The sequence below is a fragment of the Salmo salar genome, chromosome ssa01 (genome assembly GCF_905237065.1).
Source record: "Salmo salar chromosome ssa01, Ssal_v3.1, whole genome shotgun sequence".
Taxonomy (NCBI): Eukaryota; Metazoa; Chordata; class Actinopteri; order Salmoniformes; family Salmonidae; genus Salmo; species Salmo salar.
The window spans coordinates 79,821,901-79,841,878 of record NC_059442.1 but is presented as its reverse complement, the minus strand read 5'-3'; the positions used below and the strand labels follow the sequence as shown (position 1 = coordinate 79,841,878).

Genomic DNA, 19,978 nt, shown 5'->3' with positions numbered 1-19,978 from the left:
ACAAATTCACCTTTCAGCAGGATAATAACCTAAAACACAAGGACAAATATACCCAGGAGTTGCTTACCAAGACATCATTGGATGTTCCTGATTGGCCTAGTTACAGATTTGACTTAAATTGGCTTGAAAATCTATGGCAAGACATGAAAATGGCTGTCTAACAATGATCAACAACCAACTTGACAGAGCTTGATGAATTTTAAAGAATAATGGGCAAATATTGTACAATCCAGGTGTGCAAAGCATTTAGGGACTTACCCAGAAAGACTCACAGCTGTAATCACTGCCAAAGGTGATTCTAGCATGTATTGACTCAGGGGGTTGAATACTAATCTAATCAAGATATATTAGTGTTCTATTTTCCATTAATTAATTATAATAAAGAAGTGTGTTTCTTCCGCTTTGATATTACAGAGTAATTTCATTCATTTTAATCCCACTTGGTAATACAACAAAATGTGGAAAAAGTCAAGGTGTCACGTTTGTGTGTAGGAACGGACCAAGGCGCAGCGTGCGTATCGTTCCACATCTTTATTGCTATGTGAAACTATGCAAGACAGACAATAAACTATAAACAAAAACAACAAACCGTGACGAAGAGGTGCTACATGCATAAATTCAAAATAATCTCCCACAAACACTAGTAGGAAAAACAACAACTTAAATATGATCCCCAATTAGAGACAACGATGACCAGCTGCCTCTAATTGGGAATCATACGAAAACCCCAACCTAGAAAAAGGAACCTAGAACACAACATAGAAAATGTAAACTAGACAAAAAACCCAACATAGAAAAAAGAAACTAGAACCAAACATAGAAATACTAGATAAAACCCCCCAGTCATGCCCTGACCTACTCTACCATAGAAAAATATGGGCTCTCTATGGTCAGGATGTGACACAAGGGGTGTGAATAATTTCTGAAGGCACTGTAACTGTCAGGTAATGGACACATACAGATGGCATGAATTTTTTAACAAAGAGGGCTTATCCAAAACCCTCCAGTCGACTCTAGTCTCAGAGATGCCAATGTAGGTAGAGTTTAGTAGGATGAAAGATCAATCAACTTGACTTAACTTTGTAAGAAATACTCATTTGTTTGACTCTGGTACAACTAACAAATCCTAAAAACTTATCGTAATTTAAAAAGCTTATTGTAAGTGTACATTTCTTCACTGTTTTGGACTGCCTGGGGAAAGACAAACCCTTTTAAGATATGCTTGACTTTATGATGATTACAATTCTAATGTCTGTAAAACTGCACCTCAGCTTATAAGAAAGTACTTACAAACAGCATTTTTGTGGTTTGTGTCTTTGCTTGGAAGCAGTTTCACCCCTCTGGACTTCAGCTCAATGGCCTTTTTTACTGTTGGGGAGAGAAAGTATTGCAAATCATAATCCATTATGTAATTAGCAAAACACCCTAAGAGCACAGGTTGAAAGAAAATCTGTGTCACAACATGCAAACACTTCTGTGAGATTCCTTTGCTATAGAAGGACCCCCCCCCCCCCACGCCCGCCTCCAAATATACTTTAAAGCTGCCGTTTACTGGAGAAATTCACAAGCAGAGATGTCAAGCTGTCCTCCAGGTGATTGCAGAGGGCCAGCATGGTGCCAATGTGCCCAGGCCACCGCGCAATTATTGGGGCTGTATTATTTAGTCTTTATAGATCATCCAAGTCAGAGGAGTCCTTTGTTGTGCAGGGCAAGGGAGGGCCAGCTTGTGAACAGTGGTGGCCACACTGTCACCGAACACCACTGGGCTCAGTTCCCAGCAGGCAGTGCAGTGAACGCGTAGCCTGCGTTAGTGTCAACGGAAGCCAATTTGGATTTGGATATGACTCGGAATCTAATCTGGTAATTATGTCATGCAGGGAAGCCAATTAAACCCTGAGAAATCTGAAATAGGTTCAGTGTGAGTATTCTTTTCTCCATATGACTTCATCCCCTCGCCAGGTATTACGGGGAAGTATAGTAATTTGACCGGACAATATAACAGAAATGCTAAATAATAGGGAAGGGAAAAATGTTGCCAACTATTTTTAATGAGAATGGGCTTCGTATCCAAAGTCTTTTAGGCAGAAGTACCTGGGGCTACACTTAGTGACTAAGCCTGGAGGGCCTCAAGTCATGTTGCACTTCGTCAAACTCCATTTAACAGGCAGAAACCAGAGAAATAACTATGCATACACCTGCAAACCGTATGCGGGCAGAATCCAGGTCAGGCCAAGATGTCATGTTTACCAGAGCTCTGGCAGAGCGTGCAAGTGACGTGATGTGAAGGAACTCACTGCCTATTGCACTGACGACTGCCTGCAATGGGAAGGGATCTATCCCAACCCTCTTACACTGACCCCTTACCTTGGTACTGGGCACTAAATCCTTTCCGCCGATGGTTGCTGTCTGATGTGAAATGCAGCCGTAGCCAATTCTTGCTGCTGATGACAGGGGAAGGTAGATTCATACCGGTCAGCCTGGAAGAAAATATGATTCTCAATTCAGCAGAGTGACCCAAAACTTCCATCAAAAGGACACTCAAAGTAAAACACACGGGGTGCTTTTAGTAACAATTGAACATCTACACTGCATGACTACTGGAATGATTACACAATAGGTTAATTGGTAGGAATGCTAAGAGTACATACCAAATCAAAAGTTTAATATAAGGACATTTGTGTTATAAAATCACACACATGGTTTACTCTCAAGTCTAGCCTGATTGTTTCTAGCCCAAAGAGTTATGCAATGCCTACTCAATTTGACAGCGGTGTGTTATATATTTTGCAGGGTTAACTTTGCTGCTCTACCCCATTAACCTCACAGATGCCTTGAGTAATCACACATTTTGATATGGCTGTATTGCTCTATTCCACTTTCTTTTTTTGTTTTACTTTTCCTGTTGAAAAACAATATCCCATGTATAAATACACTAATTTACACACACTTAAGGGTAAAGAATATGTTAAAGAGCAAGTGCAAACTTGGGCATTCAAGGATTCTGATGGTGCCCTCTGATGTCATCAGCCTCTCCCTTGCTTGAGGAACAATACAGGAGCAATAGAGAACAAAATAGAAAAGGGTCAAGTGAAAAATTGTTACCTGAACCCAAATGAATGAAACCCTTATCAACAACCTTAGACATTTCAATACGGCATACCAACAAATATATACAGTTACCTTTCAAATCAATCTTTACCCACATCATAGGAAACTTAAAGATTAACTGCTATTTGTATTTCACTATCATAGCACAGCCTCTATGGTAAGCAGCTTTGGTGATGAGTGAGTCGCTGCAGGTGAAGCAATTTAGGTAAAGTACCTCAGACCATGGACACATCATGATTGTTCCATCAACACCTCAGCCATTTTAGTTACACAAGCCCAGTTCAATCTCTGTTTATTTCAATAGCCTCAGAGCAACTGAAATCAATACTCGCTGATCAGCCAACACTTAAATCTTCACAAACAGTACTAAAAACTCAGTGGTTATTTCAATCTGCTTTAAAAGTACAGCAGCACATTTCCTTTTCATTCTTGCTCTTTTTCCTTGTACCTGGTATTGGGAAGACTTTTTTGCCTTCTTTCTGCTCATACTGCCTCACAACCTAGCTTTCACACTCCAATGAGCAACACTGTTAAAAAGAAATTGAGAAGGCCCAACACCACTCAGCATTAATTGCTATTCGTTCACTGTCCTGTTCCAACTCCGGCTAGACCTTCAATCCAATCCATTGTAATGAGGTGAGATCTATCTATGCTACAATCATAAAATTGTTCCTGTATCTTCTTGTAAGTAAATCCTTCTTGTAAGTAAATGTATTGTTCATTATCGGGGGGTTAAATTTATTTAATTGAGTAGTGGTATTTATAAGTTCATGATGTTTAGAAAACCAATGTGATAAAAGGTGCAAAACTTTAAAGAAAAGGAAGGCTTTTATTTTATGCAGAAGCTATTATATAATTAATTCAGCTTTGGTAACAGAATGTCAGAGAGGTCATGAGGACAGGCATATCTGCACTTTGATGAGTTCTACTAGTATGTGAAGAGAATGGAGAGTCTTCCACACACGACATACACGTCGTCATATGACAAAATCTCCTAGGATTAACAATAATAACCTTTGGACCACAATTCAAGGCACAATACCTTCTCAACCATTGGACACTACCTCCTGCTTATAGTGTTGCCACAATGGTTGTGCAAACACTGTTGTCCATGCATATTAGATGCAAATATCTGTTGTCACACATGAGATGTGTCAAATGCATTCAACATCCATTATTCTTCGTGAGAGTTTATGCCCCATGTTCAAAAAACATGATTGGCATTTGACAGGTGCCAAATAGAGTCTTACATAGATAATTGGATAATTGTGCTTCTGTCAAATATGGTCATTGTAATTTCTGTCAAAAATGTTATGTTTCCGATGATTATATCCTAATCCGAATTTAAATTGTTAAAAGGTGTCATGTGACTTAATAGTGGGCAGCAGGTAGCCTAGCGGTTAAGAGCGTTGGGCCAGTAACCAAAAGGTTGCTGGTTTGAATCCCTGAGCCGACTAGCAAGGCACTTAACCCTAATTGCTCCTGTAAGTCGCTCTGGATAAGAGTGTCTGCTAAATGACTAAAATGTTAAATTTGACACCATGGTAGTAGATTTCTGCATCTCCTCCATATCTGTTGCCAAGTGAATAGTGATGCTTCAGGGACATTAATTATACTAATATTATGTGCAGTGTATTTTAAGCAAGCTTTCAAAACTTCCAAAAATATCCTTTGAAAGTGAACATCAACATTGATTTTAACAACTCAAGTCAAAAAAATCCCTTGGTTTAATTTGTATCACAACTGTTACACCTCAGAGTCAGCGTAAATTAAATAACTAATCTTGACACTGGCTGGAGAGTTCAATTATGAAATTAACATATTTATTATGCTATGCAGTATGAAAAAACCTGACATGACAGCTTGTCAGGCACCTGTCTGCCAAGATCATGTGGTGGAAATTGCTGAGGAAAGCCTTTTAGGGAACTTGCTAAGAGGAGGATATGTAAACAGGAATTTGTTCACCTGTCAGTTGTCAAGCTTGTTCAACATTCATTCATGTCTGTCTGTATATCAATCACCACCTCTTGTGTCAACAACGTACCAGTGACGAAGATCTAATATTCTATAATCTTATCAATTTGTCTGAGGTTATTTAATTCAGACAGAAGCAGTCCCTGTCAACTCCAGGTGAAATATCAATATACAGTTGAAGTCGGAAGTTTACATACACTTAGGTTGGAGTCATATAAACTAGTTTTTAAACCACTCCACAAATGTATTGTTTTGGCAAGTCGTTTAGGACATCTACTTTGTGCATGACACAAGTAATTTTTACAACAATTGTTTACAGACAGATTATTTCACTTATAATTCACTGTATCACAATTCCATTGGTCAGACGTTTACATACACTAAGTTAACTGTGCCTTTAAACAGCTTGGAAAATTCCAGAAAATGATGCTTTAGAAGCTCCTGATAGGCTAACTGACATAATTTGAGTCAATTGGAGGTGTACCTGTGGATGTATTTCAAGTCCTACCTTCAAACTCAGTGCCTCTTTGCTTGACAGCAAAATCAAAATAAATCAGCCAAGACCTCAGAAAAGAATTGTAGACCTCCACAAGTCTGGCTCATCCTTGGGAGCAATTTCCAAACACCTGAAGGTACCACATTCATCTGTACAAACAATAGTACGCAAGTATAAACACCTTGGGACCACACAGGCGTCATACCGCTCAGGAAGGAGACGCGTTCTGTCTCCTAGAGATGAACGTACTCTGGTGCAAAAAGTGCAAATCAATCCCAGAACAACAGCAAAGGATCTTGTGAAGATGCTGGAGGAAACAGGTACAAAAGTATCTACAGTAAAACTAGTCCTATATCGACATAATCTGAAAGGCCACTCATCAAGGAAGAAACCACTGCTCCAAAACCGCCATAAAAAAAGCCAGACTACGGTTTGCAACTGCACATGGGGACAAAGATCATACTTTTTGGAGAAATGTCCTCTGGTCTGATGAAACAAAAAAATAACTGTTTGGCCATAATGACCATCATTATGTTTGGAGGAAAAAGGGGGAAGCTTGCAAGCCGAAGAAAACCATCCCAACCGTGACGCACGGGGGTGGCAGCATCATGTTGTAGGGGTGCTTTGCTGCAGGAGGGGCTGGTGCACTTCACAAAATAGATGGCATGTGGAAAGAAAATGATGTGGATATATTGAAGCAACATCTCAAGACATCAGTCAAGAAGTTAAAGCTTGGTCGCAAATGGGTCTTCCAAATGGACAATGACCCCAAGCATACTTCCAAAGTTGTGGCAAAATTGATTAAGGACAACAAAGTCAAGGTATTGGAGTCACAAAGTCCTGACCTCAAACCTATAGAAAATGTGTGGGCAGAACTGAAAAAGTGTGTGCGAGCAAGGAGGCCTACAAACCTGACTCAGTTACATCAGCTCTGTCAGGAGGAATGGGCCGAAATTCACTCAACTTATTGTGGGAAGCTTGTGGAAGGCTAGCTGAAACGTTTGACCCAAGTTAAACAATTTAAAAGGCAATGCTACCAAATACTAATTGAGTGTATGTAAACTTCTGAACCACTGGGAATGTGATGAAAGAAATAAAAGCTTAAATAAATCATTCTCTCTACTTTTATTCTGACATTTCACATTCTTACTGTATGTATCTCATTTGACAAATAGAGTGCCTTTTGGGTAGTGTAATTTTGTCAGAAATAACTATTTATTTCTTCTTATTTTAACATTCTATCATAAAGAGCACGTTTTCAACTTCATAACAAACATGTTTTCCCATCTAAAGAACTTAAATAAAGAAAAATGACTATAACAGGGACAAATAAAGTGACAGGGTTGACAGTACCCTATCTACGTTTGGGGAACAGGGTTGACGTGTTATGCTCGACGCACTCTGTTTTCAACCAAAAAACATCATAGTATTTCCCCAAAAAGTAGAACCAGCTCATCTGCTTTTACACTGTGATTGGATTATTATGTTTAATGTTTCTTTAGGACAAATGTAAATTAAGCAGTAATCACATTAAATAAGTAAAAAATATTTAGTGTCACGTATACTCCCTCTCTGGTCTCTAGGTCACCAGACTGCTGATTATTATGCACACCTGTCACCATTGTCACGTGCACCAGCGCTTATTGACACTCACCTGGAATCCATCACCTCCTTGATTACCTGTCCTATTTATGTCACTCCCTTCGGTTCCTTCCCCTATCTGTTTCATGTCTGTGTGCTGTTAGTGTTTCTTATTTTGTATTGTGATCCGTTTATTTATTAAATATTCACTTCCTGTACTTGCTTCCCGACTCTCAGTGGACATCGTTACATTTAGAAATTACATTCCCAAAGCAACAAATGAACTAGGGCTTTACAATGATTCTGAAAACATGGGAAACTCTTGGGGTTAAGTGGGCTAAAACGTTAGTCCTAGAAGTTGGACAAAAATGACTTGTGACATGCCAAAATTGGGATTTTCTGAGAAAACACATTTATTTTAATGAAAACACACTGCTATTGAAATGTTTTACATGGTTTAGACTAGTTAGAGCATGTGATGCAACTGTTACATTTCGTGTTTTATCAAAACGTACACAATGTCTGAAGGACATAAAAGGCAATCTATTGATGGAACGACCCATGTGTCTAATTAGCAACATGTATTTGCTTTATGACTCCCAAGTATTTTTACTGAATGGTATCATTTTTGTTCAACAAACCACTAGACTTATTTCACAATGTCTCATGGGCAAGGACTGTGTAGAACCTCTGAAGTTGAAGTATGAATTTCAAACATCTCTGGACACTGAGTCTAGGAGGTGGAAGAGTTGCGGATGTTAAGGTCACGTGTGTGGTATGTCAATAAATGGTATGTCTATAAAACTGCCTACAATCATCAGAGTACACAACAATGTCAGTAGCAGAGCAATGTTATAAGACACTAACTGACTTTGAAAGGCTGTGTGAAAGTCACTCAAACGATTGATGCCCCCTTGCCCCTTTCAGACTTTAATAGAAAGAAGAATGAGGGTAGTGATTATTGTTACCTAGTGACTGCCTAGTTTTTCAACTCCTGTAACCTATCATTGATTAATGCTAGCGAAGTGTACTTCTGTAATTGACAGTGAAAGCTTTCCCCTGAAAATATTAATTTGACCTATTTTGAGTTGTGGGACTTTTACATGCTTGTGGGACTTTTACATGCTAATTGCGGACACAACATATCCCAGCAATGACTATTGTTCATAAAAAATACAATTCATCAAATAGTAGAATTCCCTATTGGAATTAGCATCTATGTGTGCTATCCACAGCTAAAGAAGATATTGCCACCTACTTTAAAACTTCTTATGGATGGGTGGTAGTATTGAGTAGTTTGGATGACTGACGTGCCCAGAGTAAACTGCCTGCTACTCACGCCCAGAAACTAAGATTTGCATATTATTAGTAGATTTGGATAGAAAACAATCTGAAGTTTCTAAAACTGTTTGAATGATGTCGGTGAGTATAACAGAACTCATATGGCAGGCAAAAACCTGAGAAAAAATCCAACCTGGAAGTGGTTTGGAGTTTTTCAAGTGATTGCCTATCCAAACTACAGTGTCTGTGGGGTAATTTTGTACTTCCTACGGCTTCCACTAGATGTCAACAGTCTTTAGAACCTTGTTTGAGGCTTCTACTGTGAAGTGGGGGAGAATAAGAGCTCATTGAGTGAGAGGACTGCCAGCAGGGCATGAGCCTCAGCCATGCGCGCTCATGTGAGAGGTAGCTCAGTTCCATTGCATTTCTGAAAACAAAGGATTTCTCCGGTTGAAACTTTATTGCAGATTTATGATAAAAACATCCTAAAGATTGATTCTATACATCGTTTGACATGTTTCTACGAACTGTAATGGCATTTTTTGAGTTTTCGTCTGACCTGCGGGTCGTGAATTTGGATTTGTGAACTGAAGGCGCAAACAAAAAGGAGGTATTTGGACATAAAGGATGGACTTTATCGAACAAAACAAACATTTATTGTGGAACACGGATTCCTGGGAGTGCATTCTGATGAAGATCAAAGGTAAGTGAATATTTATAATGCTATTTCTGACTATTGTTGACTCCAACATGGCGGATATATTGTATGGCATGTTTTTGTGTCTGAGCGCCGTACTTAGATTATTGCATGGTGTGCTTTTTCGCTAAAGCTTTTTTGAAATCTGACACAGTGGTTGCATTAAGGAGAAGTGTATCTAAAGTTCCATGCATAACACTTGTATTTTTATCAACATTTATGATGAGTATTTCTGTAAATTGATGTGGCTCTCTGCAAAATCACCAGATGTTTTGGAGGGAAAACATTACTGAACATAATGCGTCAATGTAAACTGAGATTTTTGGATATAAATATGAACTTTATCGAACAAAACATACATGTATGGTGTAACATGAAGTCCTATGAGTGTCATCTGATGAAAATCATCAAAGGTTAGTGATTCATTTTCTCTATTTCTGCTTTTTGTGACTCCTCTCTTTGGCTGGAAAATGGCTGTGTTTTTTGGTGTATAGGCGCTGACCTAACATAATCATATGGTATGCTTTCGCCGTAAAGCCTTTTTGAAATCAGACACTGTGGCTGGATTAACAAGAAGTAAAGCTTTAAAATGGTGTATAATACTTGTATGTTTGAGGAATTCTAATTATGAGATTTTTGTTGTTTTGAATTTGGCGCCCTGCACTTTCACTGGCTGTTGTCATATCGATCCTGCTAACGGGATTCCAGCCATAAGAAGTTTTAAACCCTATTTCCACAAGCTGAGTAGACTTAAAGTATGAAAAACTGTCAAGCTTTGCTTTGATGTTGATGTCATTCCTCTATCCATGCTCCGGGTGTGGATTTCTGCTATCAAATATTAGGTGGTGCAAACGCAGATCTTGTGAGTCATTGGTTTCAGTTGTTAATTAAATGACGGATGCCTAGCATCAACCTGAAAAAGAAAACATCTTTGGCAGTGTGCACACTGACATATGGGTGATTCCTCACAATACTAGAACAGAACAAGACCATGATTTTGGGGATTTTCACTAAATGTAATCCATAGAAGGGTCCTTTGGCGGGAGTATTGTTGATATATACTGAACAAAAATATAAACGTAACACGCAATTTACAGTTTATATAAGGAAATCAGTCAATTTAAATAAATGAATTAGGCCCTAATCTATGGATTTCACATGACTGGGCAGGGGCACAGCCATGGGTGGGCCTGGGAGGGCACAAGTTTAAGTTTGTTCCACCTGAGTGGGTCTGACCAGAAGTCAGAGACCACTATGATGACACACCAAATGGGTTTGATGGATCGCGGGAAAAGAGCGGGAATAGGCTTTTGTTGGCTACAGTCCAAGCTATGTCTTCCAATGGTACGACTGCTGTCGGCATCCAAAGATGATCCAACTGGAATAAACGCTTGGGGGTAAGGATGACAGCAGTGGTGTAGTCTACAGGCGATACGTAAATCACTTATTACTGTTATCTACATAACGCATTGATGTGAATCACACTGATGCTCTCTCATTTAGTTATTTGCGCCTTACGGATTGTGGTTGTTGTTTGTGGTTGTTGTGGATGGCTGTTCAAAAATCTAAATCTGCATTTGAACCCAATAATGGTTGAATTCAAGAAGTTTAAGCTTCCTATCAATCATTGTTCTTGAAACCAGTGGACAGCCAGTGAAAAATGCACTCTTGCAACAGCTGCACAGTGCAGATCCCAGCCTATGGAATAAAAGTGCTTTTATTGCTCAATATAATTCATGCTGATAGTTGTTTTTAATCCATAGGCCTGATGGACACATGGTCAAACTCGCACACTTGAACTTGCACACTTAAATTGCCAATCTGTAGTTTCTACATCCATTTTTGGACTTATAAATTATATATCTCCATTGATTCTTGAAGAATATAACTTAGAAATGTCTCATGAGCTTAGTTCAACTGTCACACTCCGTAAGAACCCAAAATATAAGCTTGTTTTTATCCAATGTTTGTAAACATTGTAAATGTAAATAAACACTGTATAGCCTCATAACATGGTTAAAACTATAATGTTGATATCATGGATGGTCATTCCTTGCATCCATAGCTCTGTCTATTAATCTGAGAGTGGTTACATTTCTCCAGGCCCATCCCTCAGCTTTTTACAAAAACAGAGGCGGGGCGACGGTTTCGTTTTTTTTCATCTGTGGATTTGCCCTTTAAACAGTTTCATTTTATCAAGATATGAAAGTGCCACCAACAAAAAGTTCAACAACAGGCCTATAGCAAATGCAGCATATGACATTCATTTTTCACATGTAAATAGCACTTTCAGTAGTGCTCAAAGCATGCCATTCCATGAGCACCGCATTTCTTTTTCAACTCTAATCAATGAGCCCAATCAGTTCTCCATGACAACAAATACATAAACAGAGTAGGGCTGGCTAATAAATCCTTAGTTTTGGGGTTATGCTCAGGTAAACAATTTGACTAATCTATACTTCCATATTTCCAAGTCCTATTCTTGAAGACTTTGGTTTTTAATGTAAACATATCATTTTATAGTATTATTATATGTAGTAGAAAGTGATGGGTTAGAAGAAGCCTACATAACCAACCCATAATGTAAAATGTTACATCCATATATGGCCAGCTATGTAAACTTTAACATTGATTTATCCTGCAATAGATGTGGTTCAATTGGTAACATTTTTGTCTTCTTCTAATGCCTCTTAAGGGGAAAGTAATCTAAAAGTAACTGAATAATCAGATTACATTACTGAGTTTGGTTAATTCAAAAATTGCATGACTGATTACAATTTTGGACAGGTAACTAGTAACTAACAGATTACATTTAGAAAGTAACCTACCCAACCCTGCTCCCTAACAGAAATGGAAGCCTCGTAAAGTCTTCACAGGCAGTCTCCACAGTCTTCACATGCTGTGTATGTGTTTAAATACAGATATGTCATCCCATTCTGCTCAGAACACACACTATAGCTCTCTGCATTGAAGTGTCATTCCATTGACAACACGTCGTAAATATTATTTTGTCAAGGAATTGTCAAATGGATCGGTCCTCAAAGTGTCAGGTTTCAAGTCCTGAAATGTCTCATGTCATACCTTAGCTGTTGACAGGACAAAATTAAGCAGTGTTGTGAGGTCCTGTAAAACTTTAGTGACTCATCTTTATATTCTCTTAGTTGAAAATATAGGTATATTATTGACATACTGGAATCAAACTTATAACACAATAATACATAAACTTGTAGCTTTCATATGAGTGAATCACCATCATGTCCCTCAATGACTTTTCGAGCAATTAGCAGATAATTGATGCCATGACAGTTGCTACCATTAGAGAACAAGAGGTGCTATAATTATATTGCGGTTGTTAATTACTTACCATATTGATGGCGCCTCAGTCCCACTTATCTCCAGAAAGTCGTATCTGTCTTCCAGCTGGAAATCACTAAAGACCAGGGCGATGGTGTCACCTGGTTCAGCCAGAATACTCCATGTGCAGTCTGCATTATTCTCATACTCTGAAGGGAAATGTGAACTTGATATCGTCCCTGTTGTTCCCCTTAATGTCCCACCACAAGCTCCTTCGGCTAAAGGAAGAAAATAAGTAAGACAAAATTGCATTACTGACTGGGTCACAACTTGCTCTTAGAAAATAAATCCGTCTCGACTGAGTCCTGACTCTTTCAATTGTTACAGCTCCTACTGAGTGGATGAATATTCACTTGTGGGAGATAAAGGTTTGACAGCTAATATTGGCATCGCTCCTGAGACAAGATTGGCAAATGTGTAAAATAAATGTTGTTTGTCGTTGCAGGTTGCAAGTTTAACAACAAAAACAGTGACAATTGGAAGCTATGGCCATGTCACCTTTCAAAGACCTCTAAAACCTACAATTTGATACTTCAGGTTCCAGGATCTAGGACAATCCGGGATCACTACATCTTAATGACACACTAGGTCAACACAAATAAATGACGATCCAGGATCAATACTGCTTAATAGTGATCCAGTAAGAACACAGATAAATGATGATCCAGGATCAACACAACTAAATGACAATCCAGGATCAATAACGCTAAATGACGATCCAGGATCAACATTGCTAAATGATTATCCAGGCATAACACAACTAAATAATGATCCAGGATCAACACAGCTAAATGACGATCCAGGATCAACACAGCTAAATGACGATCCAGGATCAACACAGCTAAATGACGATCCAGGATCAACACAGCTAAATGACGATCCAGGATCAACACAGCTAAATGACGATCCAGGATCATCACAGCTAAATGATGATCCAGGATCAAATCAAACTTTATTTATCACATGCGCCGAGTACAACATGTGTAGACTTTACCGTGAAATGCTTACTTACAAGCCCTTAACCAACAATCCAGTTCAAGAAAGAGTTAAGAAAATATTTACCAAATAAACTAAAGTAAAAAATTATAAAAAGTAACACAATAAAATAACAATAAAGAGGCTATATACAGGGGGTACCGGTATCGAGTCAATGTGCAGGGGTACAGGTTAGTCAAGGTCATTTGTACATGTAGGCAGGGATGAAGTGACTATGCATAGATAATAAACAGTGAGTAGCAGCAGTGTAAAAAACAAATGGGGGGGAGGGTCAATATAAATAATCTGGTGGTCATTTGATTAATTGTTCAGCAGTCTTATGGCTTGGGTGTAGAAGCTGTTAAGGAGCCTTTTGGTCCTAGACTTGATATTCTGGTACCGCTTGCAGTACGGTAGCAGAGAAAACAGTCTATAACTTGGGTGACTGGAGTCTTTGACAATTTGTGGGGATTTCCTCTGTCACCGCCTAGTATATAGGTCCTGGATGACAGGAAGCTTGGCCCCAGTGATGTACTGGGCCGTACGCATTACACTCTGTAGTGCCTTACGGTCAGATGCCGAGCAGTTACCATACCAGGCGGTGATGCAACCGGTCAGGATGCTACTCGACGGTGCAGCTGTAGAACCCTGGGACTAATATGTAAATATTGATATTCTTGCCCCCCACTACAAACTTAAAATGTAGTGTCTTACCTCGACAAAATGGTGCTGGAAAGTCCCATGATGCTCCAGTACCTGGACTCACAATACAAGTGAGTACAGCATGTCCCTCCAGTATATATCCCATGAGACAACTGTAACGGATCTTGTCTCCCATGTTGTACCTTGTTCCATGAATTACTCCTTTTGGTATCGACCCTGGATTTCCACATGTGTGACTTGGTAGCACTGAAAAACAAACAGGATAGATTAATAAGATCAATTCATTTCCATGGCAGGCCCAAGTGCTATTCTATTGTCATGAGTCTAGCACCAAGATCATTTCAGGTCCTCATCACCCACAAGGGCCCCTCTGTTCCCAGTGAGAGCAGAGGAGTCACATCGATCTTCACAAAGAAAATTTGTGCACAACTCCTTTCTCATCAGGTCGAAATAAACACCTTTTATTCAGCAACGCCTTTCCATGTGTTTTAACATTTTAGAAATGTAGTTCAATTATTTCATATTATTGTGAAGTTCCTATAGTCAGTTATGTTTCTATGGTTAAATGTACTGTTCCACTTTTTTGCCATTTTAATTACACAAAGCTTAAATTTAGTCTCGAGAGAATTAGGATGTTGAAGAAAGAGGTTAATTAATTGAAGAAACATTTAAACATGCATAACTAAAACATCATCCTTTGTTAATTTTGAAATATTTTAAACAAAACATTGCCTGTCTTATCAAATAAAATGTATCTACTTTGGCACTGCCCAACAGATACCAGAAATAAGATAGTTTTTCTGATCTTTAAGACACATTCCAAAACCTTAACTTCCAGGGTTCATGTCAAAGAGCATTGTTACATCCCGTAAACTCCTAACTAACTGTGTCAAAAGATTCACTAGTGTGAATTATATCTGTGACATTTGGGGGTCTCTATTTTTTTCAAGGGACCTCCTATGTGTTTATTATGGGCCTAATAGTAAAGATGTCATTTAAAATTTGTTTATTACCTTTTCATTTGGCATGAACACAATCAGCCTAGGGACCAGTCTGCATCACAAAATAAGGGGGATGCAATTTTATGCTGCAATTCCAAATAGAATTCTGATACTTTATGGTGCGAAAATGTACGTACACTACATGACTAAAAGTATGTGGACACCTGCTCGTCGAACATCTCATTCCAAAGTCATGGGCATTAATATGGAGTTGGTCAGCCATTTGCTGCTATAACAGGTAAGGTAACAGGCCTTCTGGTAAGGCTTTCCACTAGATGTTGGAACATTGCTGCGGGGACTTGCTGCGGGGACTTGCTTCCATTCAGACACAACAGCATTAGTGAGGTTGGGCACTGATGTTGGGAAATTAGGCCTGGCTCGTAGTCGGTGTTCCAATTCATCCCAAAGGTGATAGATGGGGTTGAGATCAGGGGTCTGTGCAGGCCAGTCAAGTTCTTCCACACCGATCGCGACAAATCATTTCTGTATGGACCTGTCATGCTGAAACAGAAACAGGCCTTCCGCAAACTGTTGCCACAAAGTTGGAAGCACAGAATCATCTAGAATTTAATTGTATGCTGTAGCATTAAGATGTCCCTTCACTGGAACTAATGGGCCTAGCCAGAATCATGAACAACAGCCCCAGACCAATATTCCTTCTCCAACAAACTTTACAGTTGGCACTATGCATTCGGATAGGTAGCGTTCTCCTGGCGCCCTCCAAACCCAGATTTGTCCATCGGACTGCCAGATGGTGAAGCTTGATTCATCACTCCAGAGAACGCGCTTCCACATCTCCAGAGTCCAATGGTGGCGAGCTTTACACCACTCCAGCCAATGCTTGGCATTGCGCATGGTGAGCTTAGGCTTGTGTGCGACTGCTCGGCCATGGAAACCCATTTCATGCAGCTCCCCACGAACAGTTATTGTGCTGACATTGCTTCCATGCACAGTTTGGAACTCGGTAGTGAGTCTTGCAACCGAGGACAGACTATTTTTGTGCGCTACGTGCTTCAGCACTCGGTGGACTTATGTGGGTGACCACTTCGTGGCTGAGCCGTTATTGCTCCTAGACGTTTCCACTTCACAATAGCAGCACTTACAGTTGACCTTGGCAGATCTAGCAGGGCAAACATTTTACGAACTGACTTGCTGGAAAGGTGGCATCCTATGATGGTGCCCCGTTGAAAGTCACTGCAGTAAGGCCATTTTACTGCTAATGTTTGTCTATTTTTTTTTTTATTTATTTTTTTTTTACCTTTATTTAACTAGGCAAGTCATTTAAGAACAAATTCTTATTTTCAATGACGGCCTAGGAACAGTGGGTTAACTGCCTTGTTCAGGGGCAGAATGACAGATTTTTACCTTGTGTTCGATTTTATATACCTGTCAGGAACGGGTGTGGCTAAAATAGTCGAATGCACTAATTTGAAGGGGTGTCCACATACTTTTGTATATATATTGTATATAATACAATATAGTCACTATTCACAATTTCATGACCGTGGGGGAAAACACGGGATTCTCATAGACCGCAAGCAAAACAAGCCTCCATTTATGTTGCTTAGGAGTGCATTTCGCACTACTTTTGGATTATAATTGGATCGTAAGGCTCGTATGAATGTCCTGCTTAATAATATAATGTTTGTGTCATCATCGCCAATCAACTGCATTATACTTAAAAAACATTCAACATCAACCAGTAAAATGCTCTTTGGCTAGCTTTGCTACCAGCCTATGTCAATGAGAGTTAGCATTCTAGCTAACAACTACTGTATCCAAAAACGAATCTTAGCGATTGTTCAAGCAATAACCAAAATATTGTAAACCTATGGGAACCCCAAAAGGTGTTTTTGTTTAGAAGTAATAACTACTAGGCTATGTTGAATTGGCGCAGATGGCTTTCTGCAGTTGTTTTCCCCCAAGGTGGGCGTGGTTTAGGGGACTACTTCATGACGTGAACAGCGACTCGGAGTATACTATATATCAGCTTAATCTCAAAGCTAGGTGGACTGTGCTTCAAGTTTACAAGATGTTGAATTTTTTCCCTCATTTCATGTAAGGCACCAATAAAACTCTCATGGATATTCCGGCTAAATTGAAATACATGTTTATTTTATTTTTAACTAGGCAAGTCAGTTAAGAACAAATTCTTACTTACAATGACAGCCTAGGAACAGTGCCTTGTTCAGGGGCAGAACAACAGATTTTTACCTTGTCTGCTCAGGGATTTGATCAAGCAACCTTACTTCCCCAACGCTCTAACCACTAGGCTACCTGCCACCCCCATTTAATTTGATATAAATAAATAACTGCATGCCCCGAATGCAAATGCCTCCCCCTTAGTGTTGTGTTCTGTGGACCTTTGAAATAACTACCTCTGTGCTGATTAGACCTTGAATGAGCTTCATGTCTTATTGCAGTTCCTTTTTCCGAACTGGAAATAAAATCAATAGTGAAAGCCTGATACAAGCATCTATATTCAGACCGGTGGCTGAGTCCTCCCCCCAGCCACCCGCCCCCCCTGCCCCCTGACTCCCGCCCCCCTTTCCCTTATGGATCAGACCGTCTCTGTCACACCGCAACCCCAGTGGATAAGACTGACTGAATCATCTCAGTTAGGAACTGACATGGATCTGGAGGTGTAGGAAATCACCACTGTGGGGGGCAGGAACTGGAGAGGAGGATATTGCGGTGTCCAGCAATTGAGGACAGGTCTATTACTCAAAGGGCACCTGAAGGGCTTCTGCATAGAGCAAGACATTCTACAAATAAATATAATATAAGAATGGAAACCTGACAGAGTATTACAGTGCATTCTGAAAGTTTTCAGACACCTTCGAAATGTTCCACATTTTGTTAGGCTACGGCCTTATTGTAAAATGGATTAACTTATTTTTTCCCCTCATCAATCTACACACAATACCCCATAATGACAAAGCAGAAACTGGTTTATAGAATTTTTTGCAAATGTATTAAAAATTAAAAACTGAAATATCACATTTACATACAGTAAGTATTCAGACCCTTTACTCAGTACTTTGTTGAAGCACCTTTGGCAGTGATTACAGCCTCGAATCTTCTTGGGTATGATGCTACAAGCTTGGTATACCTGTATTTGGAGAGTTTCTCCCATTCTTCTCTGCAAATCCACTCAAGCTCTGCCAGGTTGGTTGGGGAGCGTCGCTGCACAGCTATTTTCAGGTCTCTCCAGAGATGTTAGATCGGCTTCAAGTCCGGGCTCTGGCTGGGCCACTCAAGGACATTCAGATATTTCCCTCATTTCATGTAAGTTGTCTTGGCTGTGCGTTGTCTTGGCTGTGTGCTTAGGATAGTTGTCCTGTTGGAAGGTGAACCTTCGCCCCAGTCTGAGGTCCTGAGCACTCTGGAGCAGGTTTTCATCAAGGAACTCTCTGTACTTTGCTCCGCTCATCCTGCCCTCAATCCTGACTAGTCTCCCAGTCCCTGCCGCTGAAAAACATCCCCACAGCATGATGCTGCCACCACCATACTTCACCGTAGGGATGGTGCCAGGTTTCCTCCAGACGTGACACTTGGCATTCAGTTCAAAGAGTTCAATCTTGGTTTCATCAGACCAGAGAATCTTCTTTCTCATTTTTATTTTTATTTTTACCTTTATTTATACAGGTTTTTCTAATTGAGATAACATCTCTTTTTCAAGAAAGACCTGGTCCAATAGCAGCAGGGGCAACAACGTTTCAGACAAAACAATTTACATACACTAACACAACATTAAACAAAACTATAGACACATATACAGTACAACAATTACATAATATGTTAAAAAAAACACGAATGTCTTGACTAAAATACAGCTGTACAAAAGACAATTACACACTTCTATGATATTTACATCGATCAAGTGTTTAAATTCCACCAACGAGACTAGATCATCAAATTTAAAATGTTCAGGAGAGAATTCCAGGACCACGGAACTGATTAATTGAAACTATTTCTACCATGACCTGTTTTAATTCTTGGTACTGTTAAAAGCAAATGAGAATGGGACCATAATTGATATTTATTTACTGACCTGACTAAAAAAGAAGTGAGATAAAATGGCATTTTACCCAGTATGGCCTTATAAATCAGTGTATGCCAGTGTTTAAGCCCACGCAAGGTTAATGATGACCAGCCAACAGTGCTGTAGAGATCACAATGATGTGTTCAACGTTTTTGATTTGTAATGATGGTCTGAGAGTCCTTTAGGTGCCTTTTGGCAAACTCCAAGCGGGCTGTCATGTGCCTTTTACTGAGGAGTGGCTTCCGTCTGGCCATTCTACCATAAAGGCCTGATTGGTGGAGTGCTGCAGAGATTGTTGTCCTTCTGGAAGTTTCTCCCATCTCCACAGAGGAACTCTGGACCTCTGTCAGAGGGACCATCGGGTTCTTGGTCACCTTCCTGACCAAGGCCCTTCTCCTCTGATTGCTCATTTTGACCAGGCAGCCAGCTCGAGGAAGAGTCTTGGTGGTTCCAAACTGCTTCCATTTAAGAATGATGGAAATGACTGTCTTCTTGGGGATCTTCAATGCTGCAGAAAGTTTTTGGTACCCTTCCCCAGATCTGTGCCTCGACACAATTCTGTCTCAGAGCTCTACAGACAATTCTTTCGACCTCATGGTTTGGTTTTTGCTCTGACATGCACTGTCAACTGTGAGACCTTATATAGACAGGTGTGTGCCTTTCCAAATCATGTCAAATCAATTGAATTTACCACAGGTGGACTCCAATCAAGTTGTAGAAACATCTCAAGGATGATCAATGGAAACAGGATGCACCTGAGCTCAATTTCAATTATCATAGCAAAGGGTCTGAATACTGATGTA

General features: G+C 39.7%; 1 protein-coding gene across 1 annotated transcript in view; it reads right to left on the bottom strand.

Annotated features, from left to right (window-relative positions):
• LOC106612532 (CUB and sushi domain-containing protein 1) overlaps positions 1-19,978 on the bottom strand; it is a 556,683-nt gene that overhangs the window by 228,265 nt on the left and 308,440 nt on the right. The window contains exons 4-7 of the mRNA XM_014213739.2: positions 14,181-14,375; positions 12,502-12,709; positions 2,365-2,477; positions 1,291-1,368 (exon numbers count right to left, since the gene is read on the bottom strand). Coding sequence (XP_014069214.2) covers positions 1,291-1,368; positions 2,365-2,477; positions 12,502-12,709; positions 14,181-14,375 — 594 coding nt within the window. The remainder of the gene's footprint in view (positions 1-1,290; positions 1,369-2,364; positions 2,478-12,501; positions 12,710-14,180; positions 14,376-19,978) is intronic.